Here is a 17643-nt window from a genome sequence, read left to right on the forward strand (position 1 = left end):
GGGCTGGAGCGGGGCGGCAGGCGGGAGTCCCACCGCCGACATGCGGCCACTATCGCGACTGTGCTCTCCTCATGACAGCTGGGGGACGACGGACGTGCAGAGGCGGTCTGGGGTGTATAGATGTCTGGCATCTCCTTGCATTCTGAGCTGGCAGATTGGTGAATCCCCGGCTCGTAGAAAGGGAAGGGCAGTGTAAAGCATCTAGCGAACGACGCATGTAAATGAGGGATGCGTATAAAGCGAATTTGTAACAATTATTCTAGAATGTCCAAATATAGTTACCCCGAAATAGTTCTTCCATGAACAGACGCGTTTTTACGGCGCTGCGTCTGCTGTCGCTCCTTAATTTGGGTGGAGGAATGAGATGAGAGTATGATAGGAAGTATATAAAAAGATCAGCTGAGACGCAAGCAGAATGCACTTTTTAATTTAAAAAAAATTCCATGAACTTGGTATTGTTATCCCAATGTATGGTTCATACTCTTCTATACCTATTAGATCAGATTGTTGTGGAGAGGCATCTTTCATGTAGCTTTATGCACTTTGCAGGAATCGTGGAAACAGATTTGGTCCTTAAGTTCTTAGCCAAGCAGAACTCCTGCAGAGTTTTAACTGAAGCATCTTTGCGAGTGGCTGTGGCAGGAGGAGAAAGGCAGGTACACAGAGTAGCAGAGAAAGTTTGCCTCTTCTGAACGCTATTATAAAAGTTCTTTTAAAGTAGCTCTATGCCCTGGGCTGTAGGCGGAAAAAAAAATTGCCAAAGGTAAAATGAATTGCATACTTGAAGGCGTATGGGGGGGAAAAAGGCCTGAGTCTTGGAGTTATGCTAATTCACACCAGTGAGAAAGTTCTTTAATCAGACTTTGACTCAAAGGAGAAACAGTTTTCTCATGCTGAAAAACTCTTCTCAACAAATCTGGTGGGTTTTGGCTGCGTGTGAAGTTCTCAAGATGGGGTGTTACAAGTAAATGCGCAAGAAGGCACTGTTGGCAGTTTTGCACACAGCGTTGTTGGAAAGCTCTGTTAAAACATGGTGCTGGGGAAGTTTGAACAGCTGCAGAGAAAAGCGACAGCTCTCATTGCGTGGTGCTTATTTTTGCTTCAAAGAAACAGCAATATATTGCAGCCTGCTAAAATGTGTGAACTGGGGAGTAGCAACATACTCCCTTAGAGCGTGCCTAGAAACTGCTAAGGCTGACATACCACAACCTGGTCATTACGGAAATACATGCTGTTGCTGTTTAAAGCTGGCATGATAGCATCTCGAAAAATATACTGCCCTTGAGAGCACGTCACAAAATACAGTTGTATGCTGCTTACCTGTGTAGCTGCAAGCCCTGCCTGCTGAAAGTCTGAATTTGCATTTATGAGAACTGCATAGCTTTCAGAAAAGAAGCTGTTCTTTTCTCACTGTTCATGCATTGCAGCCTCAATTTTCCAAGCTGATTTTCCTGTTAGCGTGTGGCAGGTATTTGGTCTCAGAAGTGCTGCGCAGGCGACTGTAAGTATACGTTGTGCTGGTTCCCACGAAAGCTTTGGTTTTGCTCTTTCTTTCATTGGAAAACAAAATAGCTGAGAGTAATTCAGCAAAGTCTATGTCTGCATTTTGTGTGTTGAAATGGGACAAGAGGAAGCAACATTGTCAGTAGCGTAACACAGCAGGCCTGGGTTTGACTTGGGTGGCATTATGAAAAATTTTGAGCCTGGCACTTGGTCCTTCCCCCCTGCCACCCCCAGGTGAGGTTGTTGGTCTGGGTGGAGGTACCCGTGTCCAACAGCCCAGAAAAAGCATGACCCTGTGCCTGCAGCCAAGTACTCCCTGCTGCGATATTCACTGCGCGCTGTTCTAGTTAATGCAGCATTATGAAATGGCCAGACAGTATGGAAATAGGCAGTTTCTGTGATCTAAACCACAGCAGGTTTATCAAGCAATGAAATTATCAAGCAATTCTCTGGAATGTCATTCTGGATGATGAGAGGACCATGTAATCTTGAAATTTCGTATCAGGAAAGGACCTTTAAGATTTATGTTTCCTTTTGAATCTTGAAGAACTGGCTAATTCCCATAGGGTTAGAGTGATAAAACTCATTGCTAATCTTGCTTGTGGCAGCTCCTTAATTCACTCCTCGTTCTCTCAAAATCTTTCATTTGCTTGTCTGCCCCTGAACTCCCATGTCCAATCCCAGTGCCTTTGGCATGGGACAGGCAGGGCTGGCATTAACTGGGGTGGGGTGGGTATGGCTGTTTCTTGAGGGATGGGAGAAGGACCAGCTAATGTGAGAACTTTGGAGGTGGTGTTTCTGGTGTCTGTCTGCCATGTTCTCCTGCGAGCGGAAGGCCACTGGTGCAGCGAGAGGAGGAGCACACCATGGGTTGCTTGCTGGCAGCAGCACGGTCACAGGCAGGATAAATATCCTGGAGGAGCATCACAGGGAGTTGAGAAGATGGGCATGAGAAGGCCTTTCTCCCTCTGGTACAGCCTCAGCTGGAGGAGAGAAAAAAACCTGTTCTCTCTGCAGCTTTAAGGGGCTAAAACTTCTGGGATAACCAATTTGTGCATGAGCAGTACAATAGACTTTAATTCCTAAAAGCTTTCATGGAATAATCAGATTGCTTCAGTGTTCTCATAAGATTGTCTGCCGTAAAAAGCAGAAATGATTTACTGTTTCAAAAGCAGTGATTTAAATGTATAATAGCCATTAGCTTGTTAGAACTAATGACTTTCTATCTCGAGGAACCTTCTTTACAGTTTGCAGTCCTTAAAGAGCCACAATAAATGGGATGAGATTATTTGACAAGCCAAACCGTTTTGATCACTGTTGTACATTTTTATTTAAACAGAATGGTACAGGGAGTGGAAGTCTGCCTTACTTTATGGAGGGAGGTGTAGCTGCTATTGTGGCTAACAATTATTGCAGAGACTGTTTAAAGGGGCACTCCAAGTGTTAGAGCTTCCCCAGCCTGCCCAAAGTAATATGGAACAGAAGGCATTAATTTTCAGTTATGCCAAAGATCATCTTTACCTGTCTGGCAGCAAAAGGGAAACTGCTTTGAGGATTGCAGAAGGGCTTTTCATGAAGTGCAAACATATTTACCCGTATAGCATTCCCTGGGATCAGGTGTGAACTAAGGGTACAAACAGCAGGGCCAGTCTCTGGCCCTTTAGGGTTTGAGAACTGTGTAAAGCTGCATTTCAGCCACGGAAAAGCCTCCGTGTTTCTAGGTAAGTCCCTGCACAGGCCTGGGATACAGCAAAGTGAATTTGGAGGTTTGGTGTTAAAGGAACTGAAAACCTAGCCCAAAGATTTTGGAAAAAGCAGCAATGTATGGAAATACAGACTTATCAAGGGGTCAGCTGGCCAACAGCTTACACTACTTGTAATAGCAGCTTTGCTTTTTTATTCACTGAAATGATTTACCCCTTTTTCAGGTGTGACTGAGGTCTCCCTGGCTGGAGTTCAAACCTAGCAGAAGCAGCAGAGAGTGGGTCCCTTCCCCTTTGTGGCTGTCCTCCCACTCTGGAGGAGGCCGGTACCAACTGGGAGCATAGATTTGTAAGTCAGGTTGGCAGCGTCTGTAGCCGGTATCCGTAACAGGGCAGTCTGAAACAGGCGATTCCTTTCCGGCGGCGTTGTGCACTCAGTTTAGTTCCTGCTAGCCTCAGGCAGGCAGAGGAGTACAGGCCACTTGCACAGCGATGCAAATGAATCAAGTCCAAGGAAGCTGTTGTGTGTGTGTTTTTGGTTTTTTTTTTTTTTAGGAAGGGGATAGCTGTTAGAAGGACCATCAGCTTTACAGGAATAGTGGCCGCGGTGTTTCAGAGCTGTAACGGGTGCTGTAGCCAGCAGTAGGCTCCGCTCGCTGTTTTCTGTCCATTCCCAAACTGATATGGCTGGGTTGCCTTTTTCCCCCCCGCCTTTACTATACATACAGCCCATTATCTATAGGCAGCACAAAATAGAAATTTTCCTAGTCTTAATCTTGATTCAGACTTTCCGTTAGATACTTCACTACGAAGATGCTCCAAAAGGCAGGTTTGGGTTGATTCAGAGATCAGCTAGAGGGCTAATGATGGTGCCTGGCCGATTGTGGCCAGCCCTGTGTTCCCCTGCTGCTTCTGAAAATATTTTTGGAAGGAGATTAAAAAAGATCCATGGTAACAAAATCAAGCTGTATAGGCCAGCCTTTGGGCTGACTAACTGTAAACCAACAGAACTGGTTAGTGGAGTGATGCTGTTTCTTACCATCGAAGGATGGCCCCAACTATCGGGACAGGCTTTCTAAGCTGTGGAGTTGACTTTCCTCCCTCCACCCCCTTGCTCTTTACTATGCTGATAACTGTTCATTGCCCATATTGATTCATATATGCAGGAAGAAGGGTGGTGTTATAAAAAACATGAGTAGCTGGCAAACGTTCAGGTCTTTTAGATGTAATCATCCAGTTTGGAGTCTTCATCAGCATATCAGGGTTCCTAAATTTAAATAGAGATCTGGAGAAAAACAGTGTAACAGTCACGTGCTTGGTGGCAAAGGCTGGGCTTTGTCAGAGGAGTTTTACAAAAGATTCATGATGAGTTTTGGATTCAAAACATGAATTTGATAAGGTCAGGGAGAGATGAAGTATGGATAATGATACCATGCTTCTGCAGTTAAAAGGGAAGTCTAGCCCACTTCATGTCTTTCAAATAACTACATCAGCTCATAAATTTTCATAGAATTAATTTTTTTCTCTAACACACAGACAGATAAGTAACATAACGAATGGTAGGTTTCACTTGCCTTCAAAAGAGCAGGAAAGACTTGGAGAGTTTGAACAGCAAGTCAGCAGGGAGCTACTCGGTGTCTCTCCTGGAATCTGCGGCGTGTTGGGCTGTGTCAGTAGGGTGGGAAGTGACCCTGCCCTTGTGACAGCAGTCCTGATACCCCGCTTCTCTCCTGTTTAACCAGGGGTACTTCCCTGCGCACGTCCAATCCTTGTACAACTTTAGGACTACCTCAAAGGGAGTTACATGATTTATATATATTTTATGAGATTTCTTTTCAGTGAGCCACTGAAACTTCCTCATACTGGCTCTCTTCCTTCTTAAATACATTCCTATAAATGCCATTAATGCATGTGCTTGTTTTCCTTTTTGAAATTTGAATTAAAGACTAGAGTATTTGCCATCTGGGTTATTTTACAGTGGCAGGATTCTGCTGCCTTTTGCAAAATCCATTTCTGGCTTGTGTATTTTGCGGATATTTTGTAAATCATCATTATTTTCTGGTCAGTAGCACAGTTATATTTGTGTAGTCAATCAAGTGTGATAGACTGGATTATGTGCTAAATACAGACCTACTATGGCATAGTCAACCCAGAACTAATTCCTATACTTACCAAGCAGGTTTTTGAAATGGTGAAATAGAGGATAATGTGTATAGTTGCTTGTGTTACAACTCTCCTTGTGCTATGTGCTTGGACAAGAGGAAAAAAGCACCGGGGAAGTGTCATGATAACAGCTTCTGGTAATGGTTGGGCGCGGTCCTTGTCTTTGCCTTTCTTTCTTTTTTGTATTGTATGTATTTTTCATATTGATCAGTACTGAAAAGGACTGAATTAGTCACTCTCTCCCTTGCCCACACAAATGTAAATATGTATTTGCTATGTGTGTTTGTAGCAAGAGAGTTTTTAGGCCACGACACCACATCAGCTGGAAGGGAAGGGCTTCTGCACTGCTCTTCACTCTTTAAGTATGACTTGGGGTGGCAGAGCACACTGAGTGAGGAAAGGACCCCAAAAGGTGTGGGTATGTGACTAGAAAACACGGATGGACGTGGGTAGTTGAGAGCATGCTGCTTGGTTTATTCTGAATAATACGTGTGGGATGTGCGGCCATGTGAATGGGTTCCAGCTTAGGAAATGTCTGGTGTTTACCCATCTATTTAGGAAGCAGTATGTGGAGATTTTACTGGTTTTGTTTGTGTGACTGCTCACTGCAGGCTTCTCATGAGTTGGAGGGGAATTTGAAGTGGAAGTCCTGATGGCTCCTTCGCAGGGCATGTGTAGCAGTGAGGAGCGTGGTAACAAGCTCACCTGCTTACCTGTGGAGTTATGTTTAGCCTGTGCTCAAATAGGCAAAAGCTGAAAGTCCATATATTCGAAGAAGAACTTCTGAAATGCAGAATGTTCTGTATATATTTCTTTTCCTATTAAAAAGGGTGTCCTGGCTTACTAAAAGGGAGTCGTATGTGGCTGTGGCTTGCCAAGAGTCTTTTACATACTGAAGCCTGAAGCTGTCTGCACTGAAATGCTGTGAGGCATCCATGCCAGAAAGCATCCGTCTGGTCCTCCGGGGGTTTCCACTGTAAGGAAGAAAATGAGGAAAGATCATTTCTGTCACACTAATGCCACATTTGTTACATATTGTTGCTCGCAGCTCCTGTATGGAAATTACTGTGTATGCCTGATTTTGAGCAGAGAAGCCAGCTTTAATTTCATTTCAGCATAGCTCCAGTCAGTTTTGATTTTTGAGGGGAAAAAAATGTTTGGCTCATTGTGGGCCATTTACTTGGCAGCTGTGAGGCTCTGCTTTTTTGGCAGATGATTGCAGACAAATTATAGCGTGATGGTAGGATGACTGGATGGAGTTTTATCTTTCCTGCATCCTGTCTCTTCTGCTCGGGAAGGACTTGTGAGGTTACTTTCTGATAATGCACTCTTTAACTTTAATTTTCTGTCTGTTCCCCTTTGCATTGCAGGCAGTCCTGTATGTTCTCTCTGCTAGGGAAGAGCTGCCTAACGTGACTGTGTTAATGAGTTTGATGTTCTTAATCTGCGTCTTAATCAAGCATGCGGTTCTCTCTTGGACACTCCATTGGCGAGAGACATTGTCTCACAGCAGGAGAATAACAGGTTGTGGGGTTTTGAGGGCAACAGGGGACTGGAGTTTAGTTCTTCACTGTACTGGTTGTGGCTGAGATAGAGTTAATAGCAGTCAGAATCTTGAGGATGAAAGAAAAAGAAGTTTTCTGGTGTTCCTGCAGAAGACCAGGGGAGGCTTTCTGTTCGTGTTGCAGAACTTTGTGTTTCTGTTCAAAGGACATAGCTAAAGAACTTCAAAGCCCAGCCATGTCCAGGTCGATCTTGGGATGTCTTTCTGCTGCAGCCTGTATGATTTCTTTAGGAGGATAGACAGAGCTAGAAATAATGCATTTCAAAGCTCTCTTTACATAATGACTCTGATTTCCAACAGGAACCTGCTGCCATCAGTGTTTTTCATCTTCCAGAAGTGACTCTAACAGGAAACCTAGCAGGCAGCCTGTCCTCCCACAGACCAGCTTTGCCTAGCTCTCTGCTCTTTTCTTCATTGGAAGTCTCCATACAGCAATTTGTTTATGAGAAGGTTAATGGTACGTCTGTGGAGTGCTGGGGGATGAGAATGGGTCTTCTTGGTACCGTGCTAAACTTGATCAATGCCCACCTGTCTCGCAGGCCCTTTCTAAAGTACTTTTGATTTTATTTATTGGGGTCATCTTTCTGCATGACATGCGTCACCTGCGTCCAATTGCTGACCCTGAAGGGATCCGGGAGCAGGATCTCTGGAGTGAAAGGATGGTGCCACAGGCATTCTGGGGGATCCTGCAGGTCATCTTTATGTGGTCCAGTACCTTTGCCAGTGCTTAGGAACATCATCTCATGACCCGGGGTGTGATGGTTCATGTCATGCACCAAAGAAAGCTGAATGGGGTCTGTTTGTAGTTTTTTGGTGCTATTTAATCTATTAGGCTGTTGCTGGGCTCTTGGAACAGCATTGTGTTTTATTTGAGTATCAGATTTGTATCAGCGGATGACATTTCTAGGTGCCAGAAGCTGTCAAAAAAAGCGGAACTGGTGAAGGTCTTAATGGTGCTGGAGAAGTCGGACTCTGGCCTCACTGCAGCAGAATCAAGGAGGAGCAGCGTGTCTCCCAATGCCAGATGCAGTGGGGAGCGTAGAGCTTGCTCATGAAGCTTTCCCCTGGTTGGCTCAGGGTTTGCTGATTTGATACAGTCATTCCTGAGTTGGCCCTCAGGCACTGATTTTTTTTTTTTTTTTTTTTTTTTGTTATTAATTTTACATGTGGGAAAAAAAAAAGCTTGGATGAATAGTAGTGGTGCTGATTTATTTTGCTGCAGAGGGAACGAATCTCTTGCTGACCAGCTGCTGGTACAATGTGCACTGTGATTTTTATACCCTGCACTATCTGAAGTAAATGCTATGTATACAACATTTTTGTTTGTTTGACTTTTAACTAGTAGTATGTCAAAGGAAATAAAATCATATTTTCTGGAACTGACTTTTCCTTGATGATATTCCCATTTGCTACTTACATAATTGTTAAACTCCTTTCAACAACTCTCTCCATTAATGAGAAAATGTGTTATCATAAAATCTAGTAGATAGTCTATTTGATTAGGAAAGTCTTTGAAAACTTAAAATCTGCAAAGTTTGAAATTTAGAAGTTTTAAAATTTTTCAATCTTTTCCAATTCTGAGAGGCTAAAAGTATGACTAACAGGCAGCGTTTTTAGGTTAAGTTCATCAGAGTTTTAGCCTGCTTAATTTGTTTTCACTGTACATGTAAACATCCCAAGATGAAAAAGAGTTCTGAATTGAAACACATTTTTCTGTAGTTTGTTCCTGGCCAAAAGTTAATTTTTTTTTCAAAAACAATTTAGATTTCAATGACTTGCCTTTCTCCCAGTTTTGAAGGAACACACTACGAATGGAAGAAGAAAACCAGACTTACAACTTCTCTCCTCCGCATCCCTTTCCATGCGCTGGGGTGGGTCTTCTGGAGCAGAGTTCACTGTTCCTTCAAGGAGAGCTGCTGACTTGTGCCAAGGCTGCTCCTTCAGGTGGAGGGGTTATTGATGGATGTGCAAAGGGCTGGAGCCCTCCTGCTTCCACAGTCCCACCTTTGGAGGTGCTGTGTTTCGGAGGCTTCTCTGGGCATGCCAAGCTGGCTGCGGTGGGATGTGCCGTGGTGCAGTTCCTCTGTGTCTTGGGTACGGAGCTGCAGAGCAAAAGCACGGTGCCCGAGGAGCAGGTTTTCTTCTCCCTGTAGTCTTAAAGTTTGGTTGGTTTATGTGAAGCCATATCTCTCTATCAAGAAAAGGTTCTCTGGAGTATCTGCTGACAAGTGCCAGATTTTAAATGATCTCTCACACTGTAGTTAGAGAACATTAAATAGGGGTGGAATAAAATAATCAATCAAGAAACAAGATGCTGCTTCTGGTCTAGATGAGAATCTTGCCTGCCAAGAAAGCAGAAAAGTGTTTTTGTTTTTTTTTTTTAAATCAGGCTCCGTCTAGATGCACAGCCTGGAAGAACAGCATCAAAATGCCACGTTTATCATCCCCTGGCTGTTGGCCATGTTGGCAGAGAAGGCTGGGAGGGACGGTCAGGAGGCCTGTCTGGCTTTTTGTAAAGCTTAATCGGTAACATGGTATTAGAGAGACAGCATGGGCTTCAGAAGGGGAGGGTGCGGTTGCGTTAGCTGGGTGGAAAGTTGGTTTTGGCCTGCGTGGGCGCTTGCAGGTTGACTGAGCCCCGCAGGACAGGCGGCGGGGGAGACCTCGCAGGTTCGGGCTGCTCTGGCTGCAGGTGGTCTGTGGTGCAGACACAGTCACAGCAAAATGAGTCACCGGCGCTGGTGTTACAACTTCAGGTCCACGTAGATGCTCGCAGGATGGTGAGGACTTAAAAGATAAGGTTCCAGGCACAGGGGTGGTTTTTGAGTGTCGTCACGGAAAACTGTGAATTGAGTTGCTTTGTCGTAGCAATTTAAGACTTTTGCTTTACAGGCCAGGGGTGTTTCTTTTCAGTGGCGCAATATATGGAGCCATTTAAAATTAGAGTTGGATAAAGTATACTGCACTTTTACTAAAATGCCTTGCTAATAACCTCTTAATAGAAAATTCTGAAGTGTTTTTCAGATTCTTGCTATAAGAAATTCTCTTGAAATAAAATATCTTTCCTTTAAGAACCCCACACCTCCTCCACTGAAGAACCTTGCTTTGTTGCAGATATGGTGTATGATTTTTATACTTCAGTTGTACGTACTGTTTGAGTTAACGTTTGTCATTAAACAAAATGCAACATTCAGAATTTTCAAATCCAGTTAATTATAGGCACGTTTAAAAGCATGCTTAGATGTTTATCTAATAGTAATTATTAGTAATCAGTAGTAATTTTAACTCTTTCATTCTAAATGAAATTAAAATCATAAAGCTAAAATTTCCTGTGGAACAAGAACTTAGTTTGCTGTACTACAGCATTTTGGAAGTGGTAAAACAGCGATGGCCGTGGCTCAGTCTGTTCTGTGAAACTCTCCCCGCGCCCAGGTTTTTGTGAAGCTTGCTCCTCCTGTCTCCGTCGCGTAGCTGGTCAAGGAGAGGAAAACCTGGGAGAGGCTGCAACGCCTGTGCAGCCCGTGCTGCAAACAGGCAGGAATTTCTGGAAAAGCAGCCAGTGCTGGGAATAGGAGTGCCAACTGCCTTCTCGTGACAGATACACAAAAATAGGTTTTTAATCATCCTAGTCTGATGTGTATTTTGCTCAACGTTTACCGGTCTGGAAAATTCTGAATATTCTGCTTTGCACATTTGCATAGCAAGGAGATGCTGAACTTCAGCTCACAGAGAACATGGATGTTTGGGAGTCGTGTCTAATCCCAAGTTAATACTTTGTATTATCAGTCAAGCAGTTGGGAGAGAATCATCTCCCAAGATACCTTTCTTTTTCTGATCTGTTGGATGAAACGCCTGAAGAACAGTTATTGCATTGATCACAGGTACTTTGATTTTGATAATCCTCAAACTTCTGGGGAGAAATTACTCTTGCTCAGTGGAGCCTTGTGGTAAACTTGGGATGTTCTCAATGGATTAAAGGCCTTGAATTAATTTCTGTGAAGTTGCTGTGTTGGTGCTCTGGCCTTCCCCTGCCCAGCACAGACCAAAGGCAGTGCAAGGCAGAGCAGAGCTGTCAGATCAGGGATCTTTTTCTGTGGATTCGTTAAACCTTCTTCATCAGAAGATTAATTTCTCAAAAGCTCGTCCTGCCTCTTTGGGTGGCTCTATATCTATCGAAGGTACAAATCTCTTACAATGAAACTGCTCAGTATGCAGCCAGCTTTTTTTATCCTTAAAGCTGTTGAAATGCAGGATAATCAAAACGGGCTTAGTTCGCTATCTTAGTCAAACCAGGTCAGTACTTGCTAATTTAAATTCTCAGAAAGGTAGGTTTTATTCTGATGGAAATTAAGGTCTTCGGATGAAACAAGCAGTAGTTTTTATGAATGGGATATGGCCCAGGGTCTCCTGCTCTGATACCACAGTAATTAGTCTCAGCATGGAGATCCGAATGGAATGGCTGTTCATCCGTGCTGAGGATTAACAAGATGTTGGAAAAAAGAGAAGGCTTAAATTACGTTGAGAACAAGGTAGGAGAGGATGTAAACGAGGTGGTGTTTCATATGATTCCAGTTTTCTCATCATCAGGGCGTTTCATACATGTGAATAAATACTTTGTAGGTCAATTTCTTACATAGATTCCCTTTCCCTCTCCTGTAGAGCGTAATAGCCAATACTAACAAAGTAAATAGAGTAGTAAGAGCTGTAGGTTTAGGGCAATACAACACTCCCCTTGAAGTTGAAACCTAAAAAAGCCAAGAAAAAGCAGTGAAAGTTGATCCCTGCTGATAATCCTGGGGAAGCAGCCCGGCTGGAGAAAGGGTGCTCCTGCTCTGCGTGAAGGCTTGGCCAGGCTGGGAAGTAATTCTATGAAGGTGCTCTGCACAAGCTGGGTGTTCGTGGTGTGCTTGTTGCAGGAGGTTGTGCTGGCCAATAGTGTGTTCTGCTTTGGATGGAGGATGAACGTTTCTGTTGGTGGGAGCCCAAGTGACCCTGAAGGCAGGCGATCGGTTCCGTTGGCCAACCAGGAAAAGACCAAAGTAGACGAAAATGCTGAAAAGCTGTCCCTCCTTTGTAGCTAGCTTTCCCTCCCAAATATCTTGCATCAGTCAACTCTGCAGTTCGGGAAGAGCCAGGAGCTGTTGTGTGGGGCTGCGAAAACCCCACAGAAATAATTTCTGCAGCATGCACTTTGCTCTGGGAGCTCCTGCCTGGGCTGTGGGGCAGCCTAGTAAATAGGATAAATATTTTCCTCTTTCTGCAAATTTGTGTTAATTTCTGACACATATATTTGTTTTACAAGTGCTTAATGAGGCAAGCTTTGCTGCTGTCCTTCACTGCTAGGTATAGAAAAGGGTCTACAACTGCTGTGGAGGCGTGTAAGCTGCCTGTGGCTTTCTGCGGACCTCGGCCACTCTCAGGTGGCTCGCGGGGCTGCGGGAGATGCCTGCGCTCGCAGTCGCAGCAGCAGCTTAGCCAAGGCGTGGAGCTGAACCCAGGCGGTGGGCTTGCCATCTGCTTTGCTTTCTTCTCCACCCCAATTAGTATCTGCAGCATTTGATGAGGGGGCGGTTTTGGTCGTGTGCTTCGTAGAACAAGGCAGCTGTGGGTTCATCTGGTTATAGTAGAGAGTAAACTGCATTTGAGCTCTCTCCTTTTATTAAAGTGGCCCGGGGATAATTGCTTACTCTGCTTTTTTAATTAGTCCTCTTAGTGGGGGACAAAACATTTCTTTCAAGATAAAAATACATAGCCCTGATAATGTCATGTAATATTATTTAGGGCTTGAGCCCTGAGAATGGTCCTTGCCATCTCAGAGTTTCTTTTTCACACCTGTTTCTGCACTACCCTTCTTCTTTAAACTCATAATAAAATACTTGGAGCAGAAGGAACCGTAATGATTCTGTGATTGTTTCATACCTATGCTCATTATAGGTCTTATGTCATTCTTAGAACAAAAATAATCTTTTTTTCCCCAGATCTACCACTCTAAGCTTCAATTTTATTTATTTAGAAAATTGAGTGTAAATTGTGTTATCTCTGAACTGAAATTGAGAGTTTCACTGCTGCTTTGCATTAGAGTTTTTTCAAAATACACAAACATAACTTTCAACCCTGAGCACAGGCAGTAGCATTTCAATGGACAAAAACAGAAACGAGGCAAAAACAAACAAGAAGGGAGTTTTGTTACCATTAAATCTTTTTTTTCCCCTCCTTTTTACGTAGGTTCCTAAAAATTAGCACTATGACTGATGGAGACTATGATTATCTGATCAAACTCCTGGCCCTTGGAGACTCTGGGGTTGGAAAAACAACGTTCTTGTACAGATACACCGATAACAAATTTAATCCAAAATTCATCACAACAGTGGGGATAGATTTTCGGGAAAAACGAGTGGTAAGTTGTCTCATACAAATGATAGCACCTTCTGTTTTCTTTGTTCATTTCTACTGAGAACAAATCCTATGTAAATGTGTACTGTCTCTCTTACTGTGGGGTATAGCATGTGTTGATAATGCTTTTCCTGGTCTAGTTTTCAGCTTAAGCAAGTCATAATTAGGAACTGAATAAAGGGGAAAAATATCATTATCCTTTTTCTGATCTTGGATTGTGGAGTGGTTTATTGCACATTGGTATAGAAGGATCTTTCAAAGAGCAGGTTTCCATAGTGCTAGTGAATGAGGTGTGTTTATGGCTGGACGTAACTCTGTCCCCCAAACTCATCGTTTAAATAGAAAGGGCGGAAACTTGCAGAAGCACAGAAGGTTCAGCTTATCTTCCCATCACACAGTAAGCTCGCGAAGGCACAAGAAGCAGTTCCACCAGCTGGACCACGCTGCTCCTCTGAGTCGCTGCCAGCAGCAAGGCTGGAGACTGAGCGTACCGAGCCTGTGATCAGGAGTCCTCATAGGTTAGGATCTATGTGCTTCTTAACGCAAGGTGTGCAAGCCTACTCTGCTGTGCTTTGTTTCTTGATGTTAAATAGAAGATGAGAGTCTTTTGTAGTGTTATTCAGATGCTGTTTGTGGATATGAGAGCACACTCGCTTTGTTTTAATTTAATGTGACTAATGTATCTGCTTATAGATCCTGACAACTGATACAGGCTAGATATACGGGACAAATTCAGCTTTCTCATAGGAATCCCTCTAGCTTGCTTGAACAGTAAAACCAGAACAAAGATATTAGACCCTGGGACATTATTTTAGTCATTGCCTTAATAAAAAAAATGTAAATACTTGGCCAGTTGAAAGATGGAGATGTCTTTAAATTTGATTTTTTTGAACTTAATGTTTTAAGCTACTATTATTTCACTAGAATACTATGAAAAGATGGACATCACTCCCCCATTCACCTTCATCTTCCCTGGCAACTTTTTCATGACTGCCAGTATTTGTGGCTGCTGTGCCGAGTTCAGTTTTGCCATGGTGACAGAGGCATGCAGGTTCTGCCTGGAAGATGGGGGTTCAGGGACCCCCTGAGTAATCTGGATTCTGTCTTAAATTCCTCATAATCAGCAGTACGCAAGTTCAGGCCAGTTAAACGTGATGCTCAGGTTGGAGTGGAGCCTGGCTCCTTCTCTGCACTGTGGGATTGCACTGATGTAATAAGAGTAAAATATTAAAAACACAGTTTTATTGCAAGGAAATGTCTGAACACGCAAATTGCCAGAATACGTTTTCCCTGGCTGGTCAGACGCTCATTACCGTGTTTTGAACACGGGTGCTGCATTCCTTCCAGAAGGTTGAACTTTTTTGCGAAAAGTTGCAGACAGATTTCTTCCATAATTTTCCATTACCGTACATTTTGGGGTAAGATAGTTCATAAGTGTGGGAGAAACTGCATCTTATGTGAAATTACCAGCTTTGGAATGTCTTGAAGGTCTGTCTAACAAATTGTCTTCTAAGAAAGAGATCTAAGATTTTTTCCTGTTGTGTAAAAGTCATATTAAAAGAATGACCCTGTGAGATTCCTTGTTTATCACAATAATATTACAGGTACATGCTCCAGCAAACTAGTTTAATTCACAAATGCGGTGCGGTTGATCTTTTTGATTCTTTTCTGGTTTTCAGATCAGGCACCTGCCACAAAGGAAAGGCAGGCATGTTGTGGTCAGAAACTACCTGTTGAAATGGCAAGAGTTTAAAGAAGTCCACATTATCTCAGAATAGCCTAGGCTGGAATGGACCTCCAGAGGTCATCTGGTCCAACTCCCAATTAATATTAACTTGGTTGTGCAGGAGAACTAAATGCTGTATTTTACAGACCAGGGAGGGCAGGTGAGCCAGTCTTCCGCTTCCCCGGGTAAGGTCAGTGCAGCCTTCGGGTACAGACATGTCGGTGAAGTCTATATTCTCTTGACCTGAATGCAAGGGCAATATTTGCTTGCTTTTAAAATTGCTGAGGATCTGCTAAACTATCTCAGATAACAAAACCCACTTACACTTATTTTATCCCACTGTCTTTTACTGCAACAGCTAATTTACACGCTGTTTCTATGTAATAAAGAATTGAGCTCCAGCAAAAGGTCACAGTGATTTCTTTAAGCACTATGAGTTTGCAGTTGTAAGGAAGTCATTAATGTCCAACAGAAGTTAATGAAGAAAAAATAGCTTTTTATAATAGTGGTTAATCCTGTCAGCCAGCTGTAAATTTTGTAAGAACAGCAATGAAACAGAATGCAGACAGCTTGATCAGCACAGTGCTATGCCAAGTTTTAAATAATTGGTATCTGATATGAAGTACTAAATATGACCAAATTATCTTTAAAGTGCAGCTTTCATAGATGTTTAATGTGGCTCCTGGGTTTTTAAATATTATTATAAGCAGCCCTCTGAAGTGGCTTTTAGAGGTAAGAGTCAGCTTTTACTGAAGGACTGAGCTTTTACTCCTTATTACTGCTTGCACAAAACATAACAGTCTGTGACCCACGTGATGGATTTCAGTGTGAGCTGTACTGATTTGACTCTCTCGTTAGGTATACAACAGCAGAGGACCAAATGGATCGCCAGGAAAAGCCTTCAAGGTACATCTCCAGCTTTGGGACACAGCCGGACAGGAAAGGTAACTGGAAAGCAGTTCTGAGTTTTTCACATTTCTGGGTAAACCATTAGTCCATTCAGGTGGAAAATATCAGAAATCCTCATATTTTAGGCCAAGAAAAATATCTTCTAGAAATAAAGTTTTTCTGATGCTGCTTTGATGCAGTGATCAGAGGGTGTCAGAAAATAGGACTGGAAGAACTGAAGGTGGTCTGCTCCCTGCCCTCAGCAGCACGCTGCCTCCTTTCTGGCACACATGGGTTATTGGATTGTTGGTTAGCTTTTTTGTTTGTTTTGTAGTGTTATTTTGGCTTCATAATACATTCCTAATCACCTCTGTAAGATAATGTATAACCTACCGAAGTGTCTTGTTCTTGTATTTCACATTTTTTCTGTTAGGTTGGATGGTAGGGCATGTTTTGATGAAGGTGCACAGCGTACAGGACTGCATTGGCACACGTGTGGCCATCAGACTGAGGGAAGTGGTTATTCCCCTTTATGCAGCACTTCTGAGGCCACATCTGGAGTACTGTTTCCACTCTTGGGACCCCCAGTGTGGGATGCTTTGTACTGATAAACTGAAGTCCTGCGAAGTGCCGTTAGAATGGGTCAGGAGGCAGAGGCATGAGATGATCCGGTGAGGGCTCAGGGGGCTAAGCTTGTTCAGCCTGAAGATGGGAAGACTAAGAGGAGGCTAACTGCTGTCTTCGTCTACCTAGTGGGGAGAAGACAAGAGCCAGACTCTTCTCAGGCTCACAGCTAAAGGGCAAGAGGCGGCGGTCACAAGCAGCAGCAAGGATATTCCAGCTAGGTAGAAGGACGCAAGTGTTTACCATGGGAGTGGTTAAGCCCTGGAGCAGGTCACTCTCGAGGCTCTGCAGTTCGTGTTCTCGCAGGTGTTCACAACTCAGGTGGACAAGGTCCTGAGCAGCCCGATGCCTTCCTTAAGTCCTCTCCAGTGTATGTGCCCTGGGCTTGCTCAGGCTTTTCGATCATGAGCAGGCTTTCTGTTCTATGCTGTCCCAGGCTGGTTCCAGCCTCTCTCACCACCAGCGTGCAAGTGGGATGGAGAATTCTAGTTCAAGTCTTAACAGTGCGCAGTAGTGTGGAGGAATTGCTTCCTATCTTACTTTTATGATTTTTGTTGTGCTTGCCTTCTTTGCAGTAGCATACCGTGGTTGACATGTATTAAGTTCATGACTGACCAGAATGCTCCTTTGCAGAAGGATTCTTTTGTCTAACCAGTTTTTCCCCATCTTCCATGTGCACACTTACTTACTTGTTTTTTCCAAATACCTTCTTGACTTGTCACTATTAAATTTGATCATCTTATTTTTTTAAAGGGAGAAGTGTGCCTCCCTGCTGCTTTCTTAAGCTTCCCCTGGCTAGTTACGTACACTGGTTTTTGCTGTCGTAAAGTGTGTGAGGTTGCCCTCAGTGTGACTACTGACGTCATCTGTCAACAAGGGCAGAAAATGCGACTCACGCCTATTTGCTGTGTAATGGTGACTGAAGAGCAGCGGACTGAAACGTTTGCCCAGTGGGGAGGAAGGAAAGTCGTGATGAGGCAGGTTTCAGGTTTTGTGAGCGGTGCAAATACCACATGGGAGGGGTTGCTGCTGGATGAAAAGCAGAAGCAAGCTGAAATTTTGTGTCTGCATCTCTTTCC

The 17643-nt window shown here is 43.6% G+C and overlaps 1 protein-coding gene across 1 annotated transcript in view; it reads left to right on the forward strand.

The window, feature by feature from the left end:
• The first annotated feature begins 13177 nt into the window (after positions 1–13177).
• The window catches only part of RAB27B (RAB27B, member RAS oncogene family), an 8711-nt gene continuing 4245 nt past the window's right edge, over positions 13178–17643 (forward strand). The window contains exons 1-2 of the mRNA XM_010284593.1: positions 13178–13330; positions 15911–15996. Of these exons, the coding sequence (XP_010282895.1) occupies positions 13178–13330; positions 15911–15996 (239 nt within the window). The remainder of the gene's footprint in view (positions 13331–15910; positions 15997–17643) is intronic.

Source organism: Phaethon lepturus, unplaced genomic scaffold (assembly GCF_000687285.1).
Source record: "Phaethon lepturus isolate BGI_N335 unplaced genomic scaffold, ASM68728v1 scaffold22773, whole genome shotgun sequence".
NCBI lineage: Eukaryota > Metazoa > Chordata > Aves > Phaethontiformes > Phaethontidae > Phaethon > Phaethon lepturus.